This window comes from Oryctolagus cuniculus, chromosome 15, assembly GCF_051225735.1.
Source record: "Oryctolagus cuniculus isolate XC-2025 breed Fujian yellow rabbit chromosome 15, ASM5122573v1, whole genome shotgun sequence".
Lineage (NCBI taxonomy): Eukaryota > Metazoa > Chordata > Mammalia > Lagomorpha > Leporidae > Oryctolagus > Oryctolagus cuniculus.
This window is the reverse complement of record NC_142881.1, coordinates 6,633,510-6,656,630: the sequence shown is the minus strand read 5'-3', so window position 1 is coordinate 6,656,630 and position 23,121 is coordinate 6,633,510. Positions and strand designations below refer to the sequence as shown.

Genomic DNA, 23,121 nt, shown 5'->3' with positions numbered 1-23,121 from the left:
GCTTAACCTGTTGTGCCACAGAGCAGTCCCTTGGATATCAATTTTTGCCCCAGAAACAAACTCATCTGCTTAAAGAGTTATTTGATTTAAACATTTATTCTTATTTATTTGAAAGGCAGACAGAGGGAAGAGGAGCTGGCACTGTGGCGCAGCGGCGGCCTCCCATGTGGGCGCTGGTTCCAGTCCTCATTGCTCCACTACCAGTCCAGCTCCCTGTTAATGTGCCTGAGGAAGTAGTGGAGGGTGGCCTGAGTGCTTGGACCCTTGCACCCGCGTGGGAAACCCTGAAGAGGCTCCTGGCTCCTGGCTTCAGATCAGCTCATCTCTGGCTGTTGCAGCCATTTGGGGAGTAAACCAGTGGATGGAAGACCTCTCTCTCTGTCTCTACCTCTCTTTCAAATAAACTAAAAATCTTAAAAAAAAAAAAAAAAAAAAGAGAGTGAGTGAGAGACACACACAAAAATTTTTCCTCTGCTGGTTCACTCCCCAAATAGCTGCAAGCACTGGGACTGGGCCAGGCAGCAGTCCGCTACCCAGGTCTCCCACATGGGTGGCTGGGCCCAAGCATTTGGGCCACCTTCCACTGTTTCCCAGATGCATAAGGAGGAAGCTGGATTAAAAGCATAATAGCTAGAGCTCAAACCAGCACTCCATATGGGACGCTGGCATCACAAGCATCAGCTTAACCCACTGTGCCACAATACCAGCCCCAAACTTACACTTTCATCTGTTTCTCCACAAACTTGTAAAAGTTCCCCAAACACCCAAGAGAAGTGAAAACATGTCCACTCCATAACTTACACACAACTGTCGTAGCACCACTGTCATCATGGCCGAAAAGTAGAAACAAATGCCACTGCAGGGCCCTGGAGAGTGACTAGCAGGTGGAGCTCTCTGTCTCCGTCATTTGGTCTTGGTTGGTGGTTGTGCTCCCTACCAGCCCCAGCCCCCGACTCTGTGTTTCTCTCTCTGCCTCTCAATGCAAATAAAAATAAAAATGTTAAAAAGTAAGATAAAAGGGAGGAATATTCCCCAAATCATTTCACGAGGTCAGTATTGCCCTAACAGCAAAGTCAAATAAAGAGTACAAGGAAGGAAAATCATAGATCAACTATCTTTGATGCGCACAGATGAAAAATTCTCAACAAAATAGAAATAAACTAGATCCAGCAATACACTATATCCAAAGGGGGTATATCCTAGGAATGCAGTGTTGCTTCAGCATTTGAAAATTAATCAATATTATCTACCATATTAAACCCTAAGGAAAAAAATCTCATAATTATATTGAGGCTAAAGAAAAAAAAATTTTTTTTACAAAAGTCAACATCCGTGCTCACTTCAGCAGCACATACACAAAATTCAACATCTACTCTGAAAACAAAAGGAAACTTCTCCAACTTGAAAAGGACATCTAAAAACAATCTCACAGGTAATATCACAGTTAATTGTGAAAAACTGAAGACTTTTCCAGTAAGACTGGAACAAAGCAAGAATGTCCCCTCACTGACAATATATTAGAAGCCTTCTGGAGTAATTAGAATTCCCTAAAACTGGAATGGAAGAAATAAAACCACCCCTATTTCACAAACAACATGATTGTCTACATAGAAAACCCCAAGAAACGATCCCAAAAACTTCTAGAACTAATAAATGCAAGGTAGCAGGATACAAGATCAACACATAAGTATCAATCAGACAAAAACGGCTAACGTGAAAATTCGCCATATTTCTGGCAATAAACAACTGAAAAGTGAATTTAAAAAAAAAAATACTACTTAAAATAACCTTTCCAGAATGAAATGCACAGGTATAAGTAAAAAAAAAAAAAAAGTATAGGATCTGTATGCTAAAAACTACAAAAATGGGAAACTGAGGGTGGCATTGTGCCACAGAGGGTAAAGCCGCTCAAGGCCCATTTTGGATTCAGCTCCCTGATGATGGCCTAGGAAAAGCAGTGGAAGATGGCCCAACTACTGGGGCCTCTGCCAACCATGTGGTAGAAACCAGAGGAAGCTCCTGGTTTCAGCCTGGGCCATGAGGAAAGTGAACCAGCCAATAGAGGATTTCTCTCTCTCTCAATCTATACCTCAGTTTTTCAAATAATCTTTTTTAAAAATGTCAATTCTCAAGTTATAGATTTAGCTCAATCCCAATCAAATTCTCAACATGGATTCGGCCTACCCGGTCACAGTAGTTTAATATATCAAACACTGATTAAAACAAGGAGAAATAAAACTATTACTTGTAAATGACACCGGTATGTATACATATAAAACCCAAAAGAATCTGTAAGTAAACTATTACAACAAATGTATAACTTACTAGATACAAGATCAATATGCAACTATTATATTTCTACATACTAGTAATAAAAGTATTTAAAAACAAAAACAAAGAACATAAAAATGTGAAAAGCACTAACGGGGCAGGCATCTGACGCGCTGGCGTTAAGTCACCACTGGAGACATCCCAGGTCAGTGCCCGATTCAAGTACTGGCTACTTCACTCTGCTTCAGTCCCTAACGCTCACCCTGGAGACAGCAGGTGATGGCTCAAGTGCCTGGGTCCCCGCCACGCATCATGACAGAAACCCAGATAGAGTTCCGGGCTCCTGCCTTTGGCCTGGCCCAGCCCTCGTTACTGCAGGTCTTGCAGAACTCTCTCTATCATTAAAATACAAATTTTTTGAAAGCATAATAATTGCAATAAAATAAAGCAAACACCTGTCAAATCTAATAAAAGATATGTAAGATCTCTACAGAGAAAACTACAAAATAGTACTAACAGAAAATGAGACTTAAATAGAGAAATATATCAAGTTCCTGGATTCAGAGACTTAATACCAAAAACATAGAAATCCCCCACAAATTGATCTATAGATTCAATATAATCCCTATCAAGTCCAAGATGTTTTTTTCTGGAGACTGGTAAGCTATTCTAAAGTTTAAATAAACACTGAAAGAATTAATTACCAAGCTAATAGCCAAGACAACAATAAAAAAGAGATCAATACTAGAGAATGTAACCCTAACCAAGTATGAACACTTATGAAGCATTTAGGAAAACATAGTACTGACAGAAGTATAAACAGACCCCCAAAGGAACAGATTAGAGAATCAAGCTTTACACTACCTGACCTATACACAGGTGCTACACGGCAGTGGCAGAAGGGGAGGATGCCTCCCTAAGTACGCTGAGTTATTTGGATATTCATCAGGAAAAAGAAACCTCATACCATATATAAAAATATATAGGCACCTAAATGTAAAAAGGAAAATAAAGCTTCTAGAAGGAAGAATAGGAAAATAACTTCATAACTCAATAGGCAAAGATTTCCTAAGTTATATTCAAAGGCACTAATTACAGAAAAATGCATTCTGAACATCAGTAGAGAATTTTCAAGATTTTCTTCTTACAGTTTATTTATTTATTTATTTTATTTATTTGACAGGTATGGCTGCTACAGTCAGCGCTGCGCCGATCCAAAGCCAGGAGCCAGGTGCTTCTCCTGGTCTCCTATGCGGGTGCAGGGGCCATCCTCCACTACCCTCCCGGGCCACAGCAGGGAGCTGGACTGGAAGAGGAGCAACCGGGACTAGAACCAGGCACCCACACTGATGCCAGTGCCGCAGGCAGAGGATTAACCAAGTGAGCCACGGCGCCGGCCCCTCAAGATTTTAAGATTTATTTATTTATTTGAAAGTCAGAATTACACAGAGAAAGAAGGAGAGACTAGAGAGAGAGGTCTTCCATCCACTGGTTTACTCCCCAATTGGCCACAATGGCCAGAGCTGCGCCCATCCAAAGCCAGGAGCCAGGAGCTTCCTCCAGGTCTCCCACGTGGGTGCAGGGGCCCAATGACTTAAGGCCATCTTCTACTGCTTTCCCAGGCCACAGCAGAGAGCTGGATTGGAAGCATACAGCCAGGACTTGAACCAGCGCCCATATGGGATGATGGCACTGCAAGCAGCAGCTTTACCCACTAAGCCACAGTGCCGGCTCCTAAAGATTTATTTATTTACTTGAAAGGTATATTAGAGAGAGAGAGAAGTAGAGACAGGGACAGACAGAGATCTTCCATCCCCTACATGTCCACAACAGCTATGGGAGTGCCAGGCCAAAGCCAAGAGCTTCTTCCAGATCTCCCACGTGAATGCAGGGGTTCAGGGATTGGGCCATCTTCCACTGCTTTCCCAGCCTCATTAGCAGGGAGCTAGACTGGAAGTGGAGCAGCTAGGACTCGAACCAGCATCCATATGGGATGTCAGCACTGCAGACCATGGCTTAAAATGCTGCTCCTGGCTCCTACCTTCAGATTTGCACAGCTCCGGCTGTTGTGGCTAACTGGTGAACCAGTGGATGAAAGACCTCTCTCTCTGCCTCTCCTACTCTGTGTAACTCTTTCAAGTAAATAAATAAATCTTTAAAAAAAAAAAAAAAAAGAAAAAAAAATGCTGCGCCATAGCACCAGCCCCCAAATTAGAAAATTTTTACTCATAAATGATTCTATTACAAAAGTGAAGAGGCAAGGTGCAGTATAAATGTTATGTACTCCAAATCTACTGATAATTCTACAACCAGGAAGAAAGAAAGGCAATCCAATCTTCAAGTGTCAAAAAAACTGAACGAGCATTTCAAAAAAAAGAATAGCTAAATACTCAAAATGCGTAAGAAAATATGCTTAACATTATTAATAAGAAAAATGAGAATAAAACCATGAGATACTACTACATACTTATCAGAATTGCTGAAACTGTATAAACTGAAAAGACCAGGAACTGCAAGGGTGTGGAGCAACTGAAATTCTCACACACTGCCAGCCAAAATGTAAATTATTTCAACCATTCTGGAAAACCGTTTCGCAGTATTCACAGTAATCCAGCCCAATGTCCAACAGCAGCAGAATGAGTAAGTAACAGATTGTGCTGTAGTATATAACAGAATACTATCCCACAATGAAATAAGCAAAATCGGGCCAGCATTGTGGCACAGCAGGTTAAACTGCCACTTACAACACCCAAATCTCCCTTCAGAGTATCAGTTCCAGTCCCAGCCACTCCATTTCCCATCCAGCTGTCTGCTAATGCATCCTGAGAGGGAGCAGATAATAGCCCAAACACTTGAGTCCCTGCCACCCATGTGAAGACCCAGATTGAAGCTCTTGTCTCCTAGCTTCCTCTGATCAAGCCTCAGCTGATGCAGCCATGTCACTCTGCCTTTCAAATAATAAACAAACATTTTTTAAAAATAAAATAGCTGGCTCTGTGGTGCAGTAGGTTAACGCCTTGGCCTGAAGCGCCGGATTCCCATATGGTGCCGGTTCTAGTCCCAACTGCTCCTCTTCCAATCCAGATCTCTGCTATGGCCTGGGAAAGCAGAAGATGGCCCAAGTCCTTGGGCCCCTGCACCCACATGGGAGACCTGGAAGAAGCTCCGACTATTGTGGCCATCTGGGGAGTGAACCAGTGGATGGAAGACCTCTCTGTCTCTACCTCTACCTCTGTCTTTCAAATAAATAAAAATAAATCTTAAAAAAAAAAAGGCAGAATAAAAATAAAATAAATGTAAAAGACAAAACGAAGATTCTACCTGATCCTGATCCTGGGTTGGACTAATAGTTGTTCAATATGACAACAAAAGCACAATCCATAAGATAAAAAGAATTAATAAACTGGACTTCATCAATATTAAGAATTCCAGGGGCCAGTATTGTGGCACAGGACATTACACCACTGCTTCTGATGCTACCATCCTATATGGGAGTACCAGATTGAGTCCTACTACCTGTGTTTCCAATCCAGTTTTCTGCTAATGCACCAAGAAAGGCAACCAACCTCAAGTACTTAGACTCCTGCCACCAATGTGGAAAACCAGGACGGAGTTCCTGACTCCTGGTTTCAGCCTGGCCCAAACCTGGCTGTTACAGGCATTTAGAGAATGAACAAATGGATGGAAGTTCTTTCTCTCTCTCTCTCTGCAACTCTTTCAAATGAATAAATAAATCTTAAAAAAAAAAAAAAAAAAGAACATCATATGTGAACAGCCATTCCACCCGAGAAGACATACAGGTGGCAGTAGGTGTGTGCAGGAGCTGGCGCTGTGGCATAGTGGGTAAAGCTGCCGCCTACAGTGGCAGCACCCCATATTTAAGGAAGAAATAACACCAACCTTAAATACACCCTATCAGGGGCCAGCGCCATGGCATTGTGGGTGAAGCTACCAAATGCAGCACCAGCACCCCTTATGGGTGCCAGTTAGTCCCGGCTGCTCCACTTTCCAATCCAGCTCCCTGCTAATGGCCCTAGGAAGCAGGGAAGGACGGTCCAAGTCCTTGGGCCCCTGCACCCACATGGGGACCAGGAAGAAGCTCCTGACTCCTGGCTTTTCATCAGCCCAGCTCCAGCTGTTCTGGCCATTTGGGAAGTGAACAGCAGATGCCTTTCTGTAACTCTACTTTTCAAATTAATAAATCTTAAAAAAATAAAATAAACACTATCGGGGGGGCGGGTGGGGGAGGGGAGCGGGCCGCCATGGACGACAAGACGTTCACCAAGGAGCTGGACCAGTGGGTCGAGCAGCTGAACGAGTGTAAACAGCTCAACGAGAACCAAGTGCGGACGCTGTGCGAGAAGGCTAAGGAAATTTTAACAAAAGAATCCAATGTGCAAGAGGTTCGTTGTCCTGTTACCGTCTGTGGAGATGTGCATGGTCAATTCCATGACCTTATGGAACTCTTTAGAATTGGTGGGAAACCACCGGATATAAACTATCTATTCATGGGAGACTAGGTGGACAGAGGTTATTACTCAGTGGAGACTGTGACTCTTCTTGTAGCATTAAAGGTGCGTTATCCAGAACACATTACAGTATTGAGAGGAAATCATGAAAGCCGACAAATTACCCAAGTATATGGCTTTTATGATGAATGTCTACGGAAGCATGGAAATGCCAATGTGTGGAAATATTTTACAGACCTATTTGATTATCTTCCACTTACAGCTTTGGTAGATGGACAGATATTCTGCCTCCATGGTGGCCTGTCTCCATCCATAGATACACTGGATCATATAAGAGCCCTGGATGGTTTACAAGAAGTTCCACACGAGGGCCCAACGTGTGATCTGTTGTGGTCTGATTCAGATGATCGTGGTGGGTGGGGTATTGCACCACGTGGTGCCGGCTACACTTTTGGACAAGACATTTCTGAAACATTTAACCACGCCAATGGTCTCACACTGGTCTCCCGTGACCACCAGCTTGTGCTGGAGGGATACAACTGGTGTCATGACCGGAATGTGGTTACCATTTTCAGTACACCTAATTACTGTTACCGTTGTGGGAACCAGGCTGCTATCATGGAATTAGATGACACTTTAAAATATTCCTTGTTCAGTTCGATCCAGCACCTCGTCGTGGAGAGCCTCACGTAACCCGCGCACCCCAGACTACTTCCTGTGAATTCCTCCTGGGAAACCTGCCTTTCTTTGTGGAAGTATACCTGGCTTTTTAAAAAATATATATATATATATTTAAAAGCAAACAAAGCAACAGTAATCTATGTGTTTCTGTAACAAATTGGGATCTGTCTTGGCATTAAACCACATCATGGACCAAAATGTGCCATACTAATGATGAGCATGTAGCACAATCTGAGACTGAAATTTAGTACACTATGTTCTAGATTGGTCAGTCTAACAGTTTGCTGCTGTATTTGTAGTAACCATTTTCCTCTGGACTGTTCAAGCAAAAAAAAGGTAACTAACTTGTTCCATCTCCTTTTGCGCTTATTTGGAAATTTAGTTATAGTGTTTAACTGGCATGGATTAATAGAGTTGGAGTTTTATTTTTTAACATATTCACAAGCTAACATCCAATTAACCCATTACCCTTTATTTTCTTGAAATGTGTAATTAACTGATGAAAGTCATCTTCTTGGGAGTATGTTGTCATAACATTTAAAGAAATTTTCCTTTCATTTAAGCTAAATTACTGTTTTATGTTGATCTGCATATTTCTGTATATTTGTCACAACAATGCTTGCATCCTATTTGGTGTACTGAGCAAATAAACTTTCCATTTTAAACAACAACAACAAAAAAAAACAACACTATCAGAAAACAGAACTCAATGATACCAGTATAACCAAAGTTCGTCAAGGACATAGAAAAGAAAATTACTAGACAATCTTTATCAGGGACAAAGCTGCAAAAATCCTAAACAGAATACTAAACCGAATCCAATTATATATAAAGTTAGTTTCACTGTAATTCACTGATATTACCAGACTAAAAGAGAAAAATTATCTCAATATTTCAATGTAGGAAAAACATCTAGTACACAAGATTCTTACCAAACACACAGAAACATACCCTGTTGGTAAAGCAGGAATAGAAAAAACGTCTTCAATCTGATATGGGATTATCTATAAAACAAAGAGTAACATCACACCTAATAGTGAAATACTAAAAGCACTCTTTGAAAAGCAGAATCACACACACTGATGCTCTTTTTTTTTTTTTTTTTTAAGATTTATTTATTTATTTGAAGGTCAGAGCTACACAGAGAGAAGAGAGGGAAAGAGAGAAGAGAGGTCTTCCATCCGCTGGTTTACTCCCCAATTGGCCACAATGGCCAGAGCAGCGCCAATCCGAAGCCAGGAGCCAGGAGCTTCTTCCAGGTCTCCCATGTGGGTACGGGGGCCCAAGGACTTGGGCATCATCTTCTACTGCTTTCCCAGGCCACAGCAGAGAGCTGGATCAGAAGTGGAGCAGCCGGGATTCGAACCAGCACCCATATGGGATGCTGGAGCTTCAGGCCAGGGCATTAACCGGCTGCGCCACAGCGCCGGCCCCTGATGCTCTCTTTCAACATTCTATGGGAAGTCACAGACAAAAGTAATGAGGGAGGATGGCCCAAGTACTTGAGCCCCTGCATCCACCTGGGAGACATGGAAGAAGCTCCTGGTTCCTGGTTCTGGACTAGCCCAGCTCTAGCCATAGTGGTCATTTGGGGAGTAAACCCGCAAATGGAACACCTCTCTCTGTGTCTCTCCCTCCCTCTCTCTGTAACTCTATCTTTCAAATAAAAAAAAAAAAAATTTGAGGTGGGTTTCATGGAACAGTGGGTTAAGGCACCACTTGGGATACCCACATCCCATATTGCAGTGCTGGTTGAAGTCCCAGCTATCCAGCTTCTTACTAATGCATCCTGAGAAAGCAGAGGATAACTCAAGAACTCTGGCCCCTTCCACGCCTGTGGAAGACCTGGTGGAGTTCCCAACTCTTGGCCTCAGCCAAGCCTAGCCCTGGTTGTTGCAGGCATTTTGGTAGTGAATCAGCAGGTAAGAAGATCTCATTACCTCTCTTTTGTTCTGCCTTTCAAGTAGATAAAAGCATTCAAAAAGTAATAATTTAGGGGCCAGCGCTGTGGCATACCAGGTAAAGCCGCCACCTGCAGTGTCAGCATCCCATAGGGGCACCGGTTCAAGTTCCAGCTGCTCCACTTCGATCCAGCTCTCTGCTATGGCCCAGGAAAGCCACAGAAGATGGCCCAAGTGCTTGGGCCCCTGCACCCACATGGGAGACCTGGAAGAAGCTCCTGGTTCCTGGCTTTGGATTGGTGCAGCTCCGGCCGACATGGCCAACTAGGGAGTGAACCAGTGGATGAAGACCTCTCTCTGCCTCTCCTTCTCTCTGTGTGACTCTTTCAAGTAAATAAATAAATCTTTAAAAAAAATGTTAATGGATCCCCCAAAACTAAAAGCAACTCTAAGCTCTAAACCTGGCAAAATAAGCTATGGTTCCTACCTTTAACTAATTCTCATTTCTGTCCACCCCCTACATATACTTTATATTCCAATTTGCCAAATTATTTGCAGGCAATTTAACAAGCTGCCTCAAACTTTCTGCCTTTAGATATGACTTGAAATTCTCTCCCTTCTTATACTCCATCCACTTTTTTTTTTTTTTGATGCAACAAAAAAAATTTAAATCCATTCATACTTTTTCCCATAATACACATTTACCATGAAGTTTTAAAAGACCCCTTGTAGGCAAAAGGTTCCCTCCTCACACCTGGGAGCCTGGCAGACACTAACTCAGCAAACTGGTACAGGGCAGAACCAGCCGAGCCTAGAAGTCACTCCAGAGTTCTAGAGTCACATGCCTGTGCGTCCTGAGGCAACCCAAGCCAAATGCTATAGTGCCTGACTAGAACTGTGTTGGAACAGGTCAGCTTCCACGTCCCCACTCTGCCTGCCAATAAGGGCCAGGATGTTGTGGTGCCTAACCTCCAGGCAGCCAAGAGCAGGAGCCACTCACACTCCTACAATTTCTACCCAACTTGGATATTAACTGCAAAACCCTCCCTATTCCCCTTTTCCAAAGTCATTCACTCCCTTTTCCATGTTCAGTGTGTATCTATTATCCAACACATCAAGCTATAGAATAAATCTCTTATGTCCATCTATCATCTATTATGCTATGAACAATTCAAGTCTAACATCTAGATTTTTCTGTTGCCAGTGCCTGGCACAAGGCTTGCCAAGAAGTATTCAATAAATTTCATTCACATCTATATTACAAATCAGACTACAAAACCATCTGGTATGAAGCCTACATCTTACAATTCCTCCAAAGCATGTAACACAGCAAGGAGTACCAGAGGCACATAACAGTGATGACTTAGCTACTACAGACCTGGGCCAAATCTCATTTCCAGGAATCAAATGCTCATTTCAAACATATGTTCTTCTAAAATAAGGTATACATGCCCTACTGAAGCACAAAAGGTCATCTTCCATATACACACACATCTTCAGAGTTTCAAACTAGAAAAAAAATATTATAGATCACCTAGTCAAAACTCTTAGGAAAAAAACCGAAGCTCAGAAAAATCAAAGGGCTTGCTTCAATGCCACAGTCAGAAACACCAGAACCACGTCTCAGATTCTCCAACTTCTCATTTAGGGATTTGGGCCATAATCCCAAAAGACACGATCTTAAACATCACAATACCAAATGTGGAATCCTGAAATATCAAAATCTCTAAAGGCTAAAACCTCCAAAGATGGGGCCTGCGCTGTGGCACAGCAGGTTAACACCCTGGCCTGAAGTGTCAGCATCCATATGGGCGCTGGTTTGAGACCCGGCTGCTCCACTTCTGATCCAGCTCTCTGCTATGGCCCGGGAGGGCAGTGGAACAAAATACCCGCATGGGAGGCCCAGAAGAAGCTCCTGGCTCCTGGCTTTGGATCGGTGCAGCTCCGGCCATTGCAGCCAACTGGGGAGAGAACCACGGATGGAAGACATCTCCCCATCCCCCACACCCACCTCACTCTGTGTGTGTAACTCTTTCAAATAAATAAATAAATCTTAAAAAAAAAAAAAAAAAAAAAAAACTCCAAAGATGCAAAAATCCAAAAACTATGGCTCTGAAAGAAATAATATTTTAAAAATATTAAAACTATTACATTTTTAAAAGTGGATTTATCTGAGAAACATAAACATGACAGAACATGCCTTAGGCTACTTTACAAAATAAAATAGGCAACAACATACATTTTTGAAACTATTTATTTATTTGAAAGGCAGAATGACAGAGAAAGAGGGAATTACCCTCCGTCCACTGGTTCACTTCCCCTAAAGGCCACAACAGCAACCCTGGCAGAAACTAGAAGCCAAGAAGCCATCTGGTCTCCCTCCAGGGTGACAGGGGCCCAAACATTTAAGCCATTATTTGCTGCCTTTCCAGGCAGATGAGCAAGGAGCCACACCGGAGCAGCCAAGTCTCAAACTGGCCCTCCAAAATGGGATGCCAGTGTTGCAGGTGGCAGTATAACCTGCTACACCACAACATGGGCCCCAGCATACTTATTTTTGTAAGCATTAATATTCAAGTTATACTGTGATCAGTCACACATGTATAAATTATGAGACAAACTGTATTCATAAATAGGTCACAAAGCACAATGTACAAATGCTCGTTGCTACAGATGGTAACCAGGTGCAGGCCCTGAAATACTGTCTTGACAAGAGCAATCACAGCCTGTCACAGGTCACCACTGCACTCAGCTAAAGACCCAAGACCTGGAGAAATGACATCCTTCACAAAAACAGATGGACAAAAGGACACCTCAGCACCTCCTAAGAAGCTCCAACATTTTCACATATCACACGTTGCTTACACTGTACTTTCACCGAGTCAAACTTGCAAAAAAAAGGCATGAAATGAATGAGAACTGTAAGTCTTTACACAACATATACCTCTAATATTGGAAATTATGCAAAGATGAAATATGTACCATAGTAAATTATGCAAAACTATGCTGACAACAAGAGAAAAACAAATAAGCAAGCTTTTTTTTTTTTTTTCTGGACAGGCAGAGTTAGAGAGACAGAGAGACAGAGAGACAGAGAGACAGAGAGAGAGAGAGAGAGAGAAAGGTCTTCCTTTTTCCATTGGTTCACCCCCAAAGGCCACTACAGTCGGCAAGCTGTGCTGATCCGATGGCAGGAGCCAGGTGCTTCCTCCTGGTCTCCCATGCGGGTGCAGGGCCCAAGCACCTGGGCCATCCTCCACTGCACTCCCAGACCACAGCAGAGAGCTGGACTGGAAGAGGAGCAACCAGGACAGAATCTGGCGCCCCAACCAGGACTAGAACCCAGGGTTCCAGACCGCAGGCAAAGGATTAGCCTAGTGAGCCGCAGCACCACCCAAATAAGCAAACATTTTACAAATGAAAAAAGTATCATATGGATAAATTATGGGCAATTGCACAGAGGTAGTCCTCAACAGCTGGCTGGCATTCACAATCATTAACTCTATTTTGAAGTCTTGCATCAAGATGAATAGCTTTTTTTTTTCCTTTTAGGACATGGCTCTCCTCAGAGAATATTTCACACTCATTTTCTATGTGATGCTGCTCTTTGAAAGTATTCTGTGGCCGGCGCCGCGGCTCACTAGGCTAATCCTCCGCCTTGCGGCACCGGCACACCGGGTTCTAGTCCCGGTCGGGGCGCCGGATTCTGTCCCGGTTGCCCCTCTTCCAGGCCAGCCCTCTGCTGTGGCCAGGGAGTGCAGTGGAGGATGGCCCAGGTGCTTGGGCCCTGCACCCCATGGGAGACCAGGAAAAGCACCTGGCTCCTGGCTCCTGCCATCGGATCAGCGCGGTGCACCAGCCGCAGCGCGCCAGCCGCGGCGGCCATTGGAGGGTGAACCAACGGCAAAGGAAGACCTTTCTCTCTGTCTCTCTCTCTCACTGTCCACTCTGCCTGTCAAAAAAAAAAAAAAAAAAAAGTATTCTGTACACACCAATATAAGCACTTCAGATTCCCCACCTCTGCAACAATGCCTCCAGTATGCAGAAATCCATGCCACACTTCCTATATAGACCACAAACTTGAAAGAAATAATGCTAGAGGCCGGCGCCGTGGCTCAATAGGCTAATCCTCCACCTTGCGGCGCCGGCACACCGGGTTCTAGTCCCGGTCGGGGCGCCGGATTCTATCCCGGTTGCCCCTCTTCCAGGCCAGCTCTCTGCTATGGCCAGGGAGTGCAGTGGAGGATGGCCCAGGTGCTTGGGCCCTGCACCCCATGGGAGACCAGGAAAAGCACCTGGCTCCTGGCTCCTGCCATAGGATCAGCGCGGTGCGCCGGCTGCAGCGGCGGCCATTGGAGGGTGAACCAACGGCAAAGGAAGACCTTTCTCTCTCTGTCTCTCTCACTGTCCACTCTGCCTGTCAAAAAAAAAATAAATAAAAATAAAAAAATAAATAAAAAAAAAAAAAAGAAATAATGCTAGAGATCAAACAATAACACCATTGCATGTCTTCTTATCCTATCATATCCAATCAATTGGTAATTTCACTGGCTTCTTGGGCAAATGAGGTTTTTAACTCATTACAAGCTCCCAGAGGCTGGCACCGTAGCTCACTAGGCTAATCCTCCACCTGTGGCACCAGCACACCGGGTTCTAGTCGCAGTCGGGGCGCTGGATTCTGTCCCGGATGCTCCTCTTCCAGTCTAGCTCTCTGCTGTGGCCCAAGAGTGCAGTGGAGGATGGTCCAAGTGCTTGGACCCTGCACCCCATGGGAGACCAGGAGAAGCACCTGGCTCCTGCCATTGGATCAGCGCGGTGCGCCGGCCGCAGCACGCCGGCCACGGTGGCCATTGGGGGGGTGAACCAACGGCAAAAGGAAGACCTTTCTCTCTGTCTCTCTCTCTCACTGTCCACTCTGCCTGTCAAAAAAAACAACTCGCAGAATTTCATCAACTGAAAGGAAGGCCAATGCAGACAAATGCCACATTTTTAGACTAATGTTTCATCCTCTGCTAATCCAGGCTTCTGCATTTTCTGTCAGACGCAAGAAGTTTGATAGAAAGAACTTTACTGGTAACAGCCTGCAATTCACTCTTGGAAGCCTTGATGAGGACAGAAACGTAGCACAGCAGGTTAAACTGTCAAGTGCAATGCCAGCATCCCATACAGTACTGGTTCAAATCTTGGCTGTTCCATTTCTTTTTTTTTTCTTTTTTTGACAGGCAGAGTGGACAGTGAGAGAGAGAGAGACAGAGAGAAAGGACTTCCTTTGCTGTTGGTTCAGCTTCCAATGGCTGCCACGGCCGGTGTGCTGCGGCCGGCGCACCGCGCTGATCCGATGGCAGGAGCCAGGTGCTTCTCCTGGTCTCCCATTGGGTGCAGGGCCCAAGCACCTGGGCCATCCTCCACTGCACTCCCGGGCCACAGCAGAGAGCTGGCCTGGAAGAGGGGCAACCAGGACAGAATCCGGCGCCCCGACCGGGACTAGAACCTGGTGTGCCGGCGCCGCAAGGCGGAGGATTAGCCTAGTGAGCCGCGGCGCTGGCCGGCTGTTCCACTTCTGATCAGTTCCTGCTAATGCTCTTGGGAAAGCAGCAGGAGACAGCCCAAGTGCTTGGGCCCCTGACCATTCATACAGTAGACCCAGACAGCATTCACACACCTGACCAGTCAAGCCCCGCCCTGGCCACTCGGGGAATGAACCAGTGGATGCAAGTTCTGTCTCTCCCTGACTCTGCCTTCCAAAAAAAAACAAAAAACAAAAAACAAAAAAAGAGTAATCTTGATGTCCCCTAATTCCAAATCCAAATCTATCATTACAATTTAGGAATTAATTTGAAATCTATTTTCTCTACAATGTTCAACAAATCTCCAAATAAGCATTTATAAACTGCTTCACTTTTCCCAGTCATTAATACATAAATAAGTAAACAAGTTCTAGAATTCTTTTATCTAAAAGGAACAGGAATCATACATATTTGATAGAAACTCTATGGGCAGTTTTCAACGTGCCATCCATTAGCCTAAGCATGAGTTAGTTTTTCTGCTGGATTTAGAAGAAAATACAAGGAGCTCATCTTCCACACTCAAGTCCCTAACCAAGAACAGTCCTCCTATAATGCATGTTGTAACATCAGAAAAAATAGTTGAGCAAAAGGTGTGTTTGGTTCAGAAAGTCACGAAGCATGGCCAGTGCCACAGCTCACTAGGCTAATCCTCAGCCTGCAGCGCAGGCACACCGGGTTCTAGTCCTGGTCGGGGCGCCAGATTCTGTCCCGGTTGCCCCTCTTCCAGGCCAGCTCTCTGCTGTGGCCCGGGAGTGCAGTGGAGGATGGCCCAAGTGCTTGGGCCCTGCACCCAATGGGAGACCAGGAGAAGCACCTGGCTCCTGGCTTTGGATCAGCGCGGTGTGCCAGTCGCAGCGCGCCAGCCGCGGCAGCCATTGGAGGGTGAACCAACAGCAAAGGAAGACCTTTCTCTCTATCTCTCTCACTGTCCACTCTGCCTGTCAAAAAAAAAATGTCACGAAGCTTGTGAAGTCCCTTTCATTCTCTGATGAACAGTATTTTTGAAAGCAAACATGGCACACTGTATGAAGACGCAAAGGCAGTCCACACTGAATAATTTGGCAGGGGAGATTTCTTGTTGTTTTTGTCTGCACTTTCATGCCTAAGTTCTTCAAAACATTTACTGCTCGTGTATTTAGAGAATGGCTATAGTCACCCCATGGGAGACCAGGAAAAGCACCTGGCTCCTGGCTCCTGCCATCGGATCAGCGCGGTGCGCCGGTCGCAGCGCGCCGGCCGCGGCAGCCATTGGAGGGTGAACCAACGGCAAAGGAAGACCTTTCTCTCTGTCTCTCTCTCTCACTGTCCACTCTGCCTGTCAAAAAAAAAAAAAAAAAAAAAAAAAAAAAAAAAAAGAGAGAATGGCTATAGTCTACATATTTCCTAAGTATCTGCTGTCCACTTGAAAATCTGATTATAGCTTAGCCATTGCAATTAAGCAAGCCTGTTTATGCAGCACCAATAATTAGCTTTTAAGCTTTTATCTTTCACCATTTTTCACCATTAAGCAGTCTCATCCACTTGTCACAACCTTTCTGTGATGAAAAAATTTCATAAATCCCTTCCATTGTGTTGTAAAAATTACAGAAGAAAGAAGGGCACCTCGTTTCCCCAGTACCAAATCTGGGTGAGGGGCAGTGATGTGGCTTAACCACAGCAGGTTAGGTTGCCACATGTGGTAAGCCATCCCACATCAGGGTGCTGGTTAAGAGTCCCAGCTACTCTGCCTCTGGTCCAGCTTCCTGCTAATGAAGGCACCATTAGGTGGCCTAAGTACCTGAGTCCCTGCCATCCATGCGGGAGACTAGTATACAGTTCCTGGGCTGTTGCAGCCATCTAGGGGAGTGAATCAATGGATGGAACAGATCTCGATCTCGATCTCTCTCTCTCTAATGCTCCTCCAAATAATCTTTTTTTGAAAAACATGGGGAGAGCAATGGGCGCTATGGCGTAGTGGGGTAAGCTGCCACCTGAACTCCTGTGTTCTATATGGGCACTGGCTCAATTCCTAGTTGCTCCACTTCTCTGCTAATACATCTGAGAAAACAGTGGAAGATGGACAAAGCGCCTGTGCCCAGCCACCCAGAGACCCAGATGGGGCTCCCAGGTCCTGGCTTCAGCCCGGCCTAGCCTCAGATGTTATGGCCATTTCAGGAGTGAAGCAGCAGGTGGAAGACCTCTGTCTCTCGGGGCCAGCACTGTAGCGTAGGTTAAGCACCTGCCTGCAGCACCAGCATACCATACAGGTACTGGTTCAAGTCCGGTTGCCCCACTTCCAATCCAGCTCCCCGCTGATGGCCTGGAGAGCAGTAGAAGATGGCCGACGTGCCTGGGCCCCGGCCTGTGAAGGGAGACTGAAGAAGAGACGCAGAAGCAGCTCCTGACTCCTGGTTTCAGATCACGCCCTCCAGCAGATGGAAGACCTCTCACTCTCTCTCTCCCTCTCTGCCTATCTCTGCCTCTCAAGTAAATAAATAAATCTTGAAAACAAAACAAAACAAAACAACAGATCTCAGTCTCCCTCTGTCTCTCTGCCTTTCAAATAAATAAGTCTTTAAAAAAAAAAAGAGCCACAGAGGTAGAGAGAGATCTTCCATCCACTGGTTCACTCCCCCAGATGGCTGCAACAGCCAGAGCTGCACCAATCCGAAGCCAGGAGCCAGGGGCTTCTTGCAGGTCTCCCATGTAGGTGCAGGGGCCCAGGACTTGGGCCAACTTCTACTGCTTTCCCAGGCCATAGCAGAGAGCTGGATCGGAAGTGGAGCAGCCGAAACTCGAACCGGCGCCCACATGGGATGCTGGTGCTTCAGGCCAGGGCGTTATCCCACTGCACCACAGCACCGGCCCCAATAAGTCTTTTTTTTTTAAAGGACTAAATCTATATTAATTAGGGTTCTTCAGAGATATAGAGTAGATATGAAGAAAAGGGATTTATCAGAGGAATTGGCTCACGATTCTCGTGGCTGAGAAGCCCCGTGACAGGTCATCTGCAAACAGCAGACCCAGGATGCCAGTCCCACGGCACAGGACAAGTCCAAGGGCATCAGAACAAGGGAAGCCAATGGCAGAGCTCTTGGCCCAAGGCTCAGATGCTGAGGACTCGGGAGCCCAAAGACCAGTGTGTCTGGGGTTCTGATGCCCAAGGCACAGAAGAAAACTGCCCCAGGCTCAGAAACGGCCCGGCCTGCCTTCTGCACTCGCTTTCTTCAGGCCACCACTCCACAGGAGGGTGTCTACACTGAGGGCTGAACTCCCCTCCCCCACCTCACTCAGACACACACATAAAGTCACTGGACAAACCCTCAAACACACACCCAAAATGAGGTTTCCAGGCCTTCATTCCACCTAACATGATGCCAGTACCCTGTGTATAACTGAAAACGCACTAATCCCTTCCCCAGAATTCAGCCTTCTACCAATTTTACATAGCTGTTTTCTGCTGTTTTTTTCCCCTCAATAGGAATTGAGATTTTTCAGAATTTCAGCATTCGGGATTTTAACCTTTCGGGATTATGATTTTCAGCATTTTACACTTTAAGCATCTGGACTAAAAGTTTTGATCTCCTGGGACTTCAACACTCAGAATCACAGCTTTCAGGATCCTGACCACCACCACACACTGTGGTTCCTCTCAGGGCATGAAGCCTCCCTTTAGCACCACAGAGATTCCCAAAGTAAAGGTCTGACTGCCCACGACTCCATCCTCAGATGGCTAATCTCCTCCTCTACCGAGACTTTTAAAGTCACAATTTAAAATTTGGCTCAAACGCATGAATACAAAAAGTACCAACAAGTTCAACCAGGAAAACACCATTTCCAGTCCCAATATCAAGCACGGAAGCATCCAGCGGAATCTTCTGTTTCTGCATCCACCTGATTAGTCGCATCATACTCTCTTCTCCAAACCTGTCAGAAACAAAAAATCATTAATCAAGTACCGACAGCAAAAGTTACAACCATATCCCATTTGTTTATACCACATGGCCAATTAAAAATTTTAAGATTTATTTTATTTATTTGAAAGGCAGAGTCACAGAGAGGGAGGGAAGGAGATCGATCTTCCACCTGCTGGGTCACTCCCCAAAGGACCAGAGCGGCTGGGGCTGACCTAGGTTGAAGCCAGGAGCCGGCAGCGTCATCCAGGACTCCCACAAGGGTTCAGGGCCCAGGGATTTGGGTCATCTTCAGCTGCTTTCCCAGGTGCGTTAGCCGGGAGCTGGACTCAAAGTGAGGAAGCCAGGGCTCGAACCAGTGCCCACATGGGATGCTGGCACTGCAGGAGGTGGCCCAACCTGCTATGCCATGTCAGCCCCATAAATTTGTTTTTTGAGAGGCGCGGAGACAGAGATCTCCCATATACTGGCCCACTCCTCAAATGCCCGCAATGATCAAGCTAGACAGGCTGAAGCCAGGAAATTTTTTTTTTTTTTTTTTTTTTGGAGATGTTCAACAAAAAGAATTCCAAGATCACGAGCACGAATCACGAAGACACAGTCACACCCCAGCCTATCACCAGGGGCCAGGCAGTCATGATCGCTCAAGCGCTTTAGCAAGGCCAGGTCCTGCTCAAGTAAACTGGCTCATCACTGACGTAAAGCCAGGAATAATTCAAATTTCTCACGTGGGTGGAAGGGACCCAACTGCCTGAGTCACCCCCTGCCGCCTTCCAGGCTGAGCATCAGCAGGAAGCGGGGACTGAGAGCAGAACCAAGGCACCTGCATGTGGGACGCGGCAGCGTAATTGCCAGCTAACGTCTCACTCCATGTTTTTTTGAAGATAACAGGTAGTATTTACAATGAGTTCATCTTTGTCTCCATTGTTATCGAGGAGAAAATGCCTCCAAAAATAGCAAATAGTTAAGATCAGTATTGATGCCTCTCGGTATCAGCAGTAACACCTGTAGACGTTGGTGGCTCAAAATCGCACTGAATATTTTAAAAAGACAACTATAAAATGAAAGCAATGTCCTAATACTCTGATCAAATTTAAATGAATCTTTAAAAGCGGGAAGAGATACCTTAAATCTGACCACTGAAGCCAGATTCAATCCAGGGCTCCCAAAACTTTTATGCTTTGACTCGGGCCTTACATTAACTGATGTCTGTGTCTGTCTGTGTATTAACATATACACAACCTTCTGGACCATAACAAGTTTTTTATCCGACTCACCAGATTTCTCCTGTGTCTCCATATTCCTGGAAAGTCTGTAGTTCTCTCTCATAGACAGCATCCCAACTACACAGACAGTGAAACGTAAAGCAGACTCTTGAATTAAACTACATCGTTAATTAAACGTTTCTATTAAACTGCACAGCTATTTACGACAGAGGCTTAGACCATTACTAGCATTATCAATAAGATGCACACAGCTCAGTCTCTCAACATCCTCGGGTTAGAAGATGGACAAGCAGAACAAGTTTGCACCTGCAAAGCACTCGGAACAATAGCTGCTGCAAGTCACCAAGAGAGAAACCCGGAGGCATTCACCCAGAGGTGCCCAAGCCCCAGACTCACCCCAAGAAGTGCGCCTGGGCGGCAGGGCTGCCCACCACCTGTGGGACACGGGGCTCTCCGAGGCAGAAGCTGCCCTCCCCGCCGCGTGCTCCCCAGCCTTCTGCTCACGTTGGCTCCGGCGGGCGGGCGGGCGCAGCCGAGCCCTTCGCTGGCCTCCGCGTTCCCCCCGCACCCCCTCTCGAATCCCTGCTCCCCGCGCTCGCCCCAAGTTCCCGCTCATCCTAACCGGCCCCCGCAGCCGCTCGCGCCTCCGTCAGCAGCTCCGCTCCCGTTCGCCTCCACCCCACGAGCGCCGCCTCCTCCCCGCAGCCCTGCGACCCCCAAGCCGCCCACCGAGACTCCCCAGCTGGCCCAGGACGCCTCCCCAGGGCCGCAGGGGTCCCTAACCCTACCCCGCGAGCCCCTGACGCGCCAACTCCCTAAAATTCCGGCTGGGCGCCCCGGGGCGGCCCCCGCAGAGCCCACCCCGGCCTCTCGCAAGGCCACCTCGCGCTTCCTCCCGTCACGCCCCCCGGCTCGCCCAGACCCCGCCGCAGCCTCCCCCGGCCCGGGACGGCCAGCGCCGCTCACCCTGCCCTGCCCCGCGCCACACTCACTGCTCTCGGGTCCCCAGAGCCGACGGGACGAAGCCATCCTCCGCGGGACTGCCCCCTCGGGACGGCGCCGCGGCCACACCGCCGCCGCCGCCGTCGTCGTCAGCGCCCGAACTCATCTCGCTCGGCGTTCCGGACGGCAGTTGAGCCCGCCATAGAGATGGGGCGCGGGTAGAGCGGACGCCAGTGACGGGTGCCTCTAGGCTGCGGGAGGCCTCCCTCTCTACTGCTCCAGCCCCAGCCCGGGTGGTGGGTGGGGCGCGAGAGGCTCCGCCCCTTCTGCGCGGCTTGGGGGTCCCCAGCGCTGACGGCTTCGGGCAGAGCTGAGTCTGCCGGCGCTCGTCGGATGTGTGCATCCTTTAGGGACGCCCGTGTGTCAGGGACTATTCAGGGAAAACGGCTGATGGTGGAGAAGCCGCGGCGCAGTCCCTAGAACTGGGCCCGGGGTTGTGGGGCTGTGGCAGAGAGGGCAGCCCGGTTGGGACCCTGGCTGCTCCCTGCTAATGCGCCCCTGCCACCCACGTGGGAGGCCTTGAGGGAAGTGAACCAGCGATGGAAGATTTCTCTCCCTCTATGTAACTCTGACTTTCAAATAAATAAATCTTAAAACAGAAAAAAACCCTAGCGCAAACACCCTCTTCCCTGCGAGTGGTGGTGTGGCCAGAGAAGTGCGGGGCACCGGCTCCTGTCCCTGCTGTCTGCCCCACCCGAAGGCTGCTTTCACTGGCTGGGATTCTGCCCCCCTCACCCCGCTCCGTCCCCAGCTTCTCCACCCCAAGAACCCCCACTGGGTTCAGTGTGCAAAGTCAGGGTCAGCGACCCTTGGTAAGTCTCAGCCCTGCTAGTGAGACGCCTGCCGCTGTCCAAGTCAGCCTCTGCGTGTCGCAGCTCCCTCTCTGCACTGTGCAGTGCTCGGCTTGTTCCACAATATGGCTCCTGGCTCCTGAACCTGAGATTCTGCCTGACTCTGACAGTGGTGCAGTGTAATGGAGGAGATGGGGCGGAGGTAGGGCACAGTGGCCTCCATGCCTTTTGAGACGCCCTCGAGCTACATGGGAGTTGCCCGGGTTGCAGTCCCAGCTCTCACAGTTCTAGCCTCTTCCTAACAGTGCTTGGAGCCGCACCACCCACGCAGGAGATCCAGGAGTCCCAGACTCTTGGCTTCGGTTGGCCCTGCCCTGGCTGTTGGAGGCAGTTGGGGAGTGAACCAGTGGACGGAAGACCTCTGTCTCTCTGCCTTTCAAGTTAAACCAAAATAAATGATTTAATGCAGGTGATCTTATGGGGCGAGGATCTGGGGTATTCTCCGTAGCAGCAGTTGGGTTCATGGTGCAGTGTCCTACACAAGGCCCTCAAAGGCCCCATCAAGGCTGCTTTCCAACAACCGGAATGTTTCCTATGACACATTTCTGTTGCCATGGCAGGTAGCAGTCCGGTCACAAATCCCCAGAGGTACAGAGCGCCAACAGCACCTTTCCAGCTCACAGAAACCCTGATGAGGGCTGATTGTGCGTCTCTTCTTGTATGTGATATTCCGAGGTCTTCAAGCAACTGCTGGTGATGGAATAAAGTAAAAGGCAGATGGGAATCCATGTGCACAGTGATTAAAGAACTCAAAAGAGAGCGTAAGTAACCTTATTACAGAGCAATAAAACCGCCGGATGCCACAGCCAATTAGAGCTGTCCTGGCGCGTGGTTTTGATTTTTTCTAGACTCTAGATGCCACAGAAAGCGAACTAGACTGTGACTGAATGGTTCTTAAAAAATTGTACGTTCTAATTAAGCACCAATGGAAGATAAGCCCATCTCAGCCTGGTACCTTGCCAGTGCTAAAGATGTTTTTGCTGTGTGTGATGAAAGCTATAAACAGTTGCTGGTATGGAGCCCTGGAAAAACCCACAGTTTATTCAGTTCCTTTTCTGACCCCAGGCAGGATTACTCTGGCTGTTTAGTCCTGAAGGCTGCTGTGTGAGGCACCACCTCTGATCACCCAGGGTGACGGTAGGTGGAGGGGAAGCTCAGTCCCAGCAGAGCTGCCCATCTCCAAGGAGAAACAGGAAGGTGCCAGGAGCAGGATCCCTCCCCCTGGGAGCCAGGACGGTGACACAGGAGGGGACTTCTAGT

General features: G+C 47.1%; 1 protein-coding gene and 1 pseudogene across 6 annotated transcripts in view; one reads left to right on the top strand and one right to left on the bottom strand.

The window, feature by feature from the left end:
• EEF1AKMT2 (EEF1A lysine methyltransferase 2) overlaps positions 1 to 21,206 on the bottom strand; it is a 95,324-nt gene extending 74,118 nt beyond the window's left edge. Inside the window, exons 1-4 of one of the 6 annotated variants that reach the window (XR_016221476.1) lie at positions 21,001 to 21,200; positions 20,060 to 20,125; positions 18,681 to 18,795; positions 8,373 to 8,425 (exon numbers count right to left, since the gene is read on the bottom strand). Coding sequence is in view for 3 of the 6 variants with exons in the window: in XM_089313855.1 (XP_089169981.1) it covers positions 18,681 to 18,795; positions 20,060 to 20,155; positions 21,001 to 21,116 (327 nt within the window). In the remaining 3 variants the exon portion in view is untranslated. Of the gene's footprint in view, positions 1 to 8,372; positions 8,426 to 18,676; positions 18,796 to 20,059; positions 20,156 to 21,000 lie in introns of all 6 variants that reach the window. The other 5 variants (XR_016221478.1, XR_016221477.1, XM_089313855.1 and 2 more) reach the window with 5 other exon arrangements.
• LOC100341133 (serine/threonine-protein phosphatase 2A catalytic subunit beta isoform pseudogene) lies at positions 6,508 to 7,598 on the top strand (annotated as a pseudogene).
• Positions 21,207 to 23,121: the final 1,915 nt, after the last annotated feature.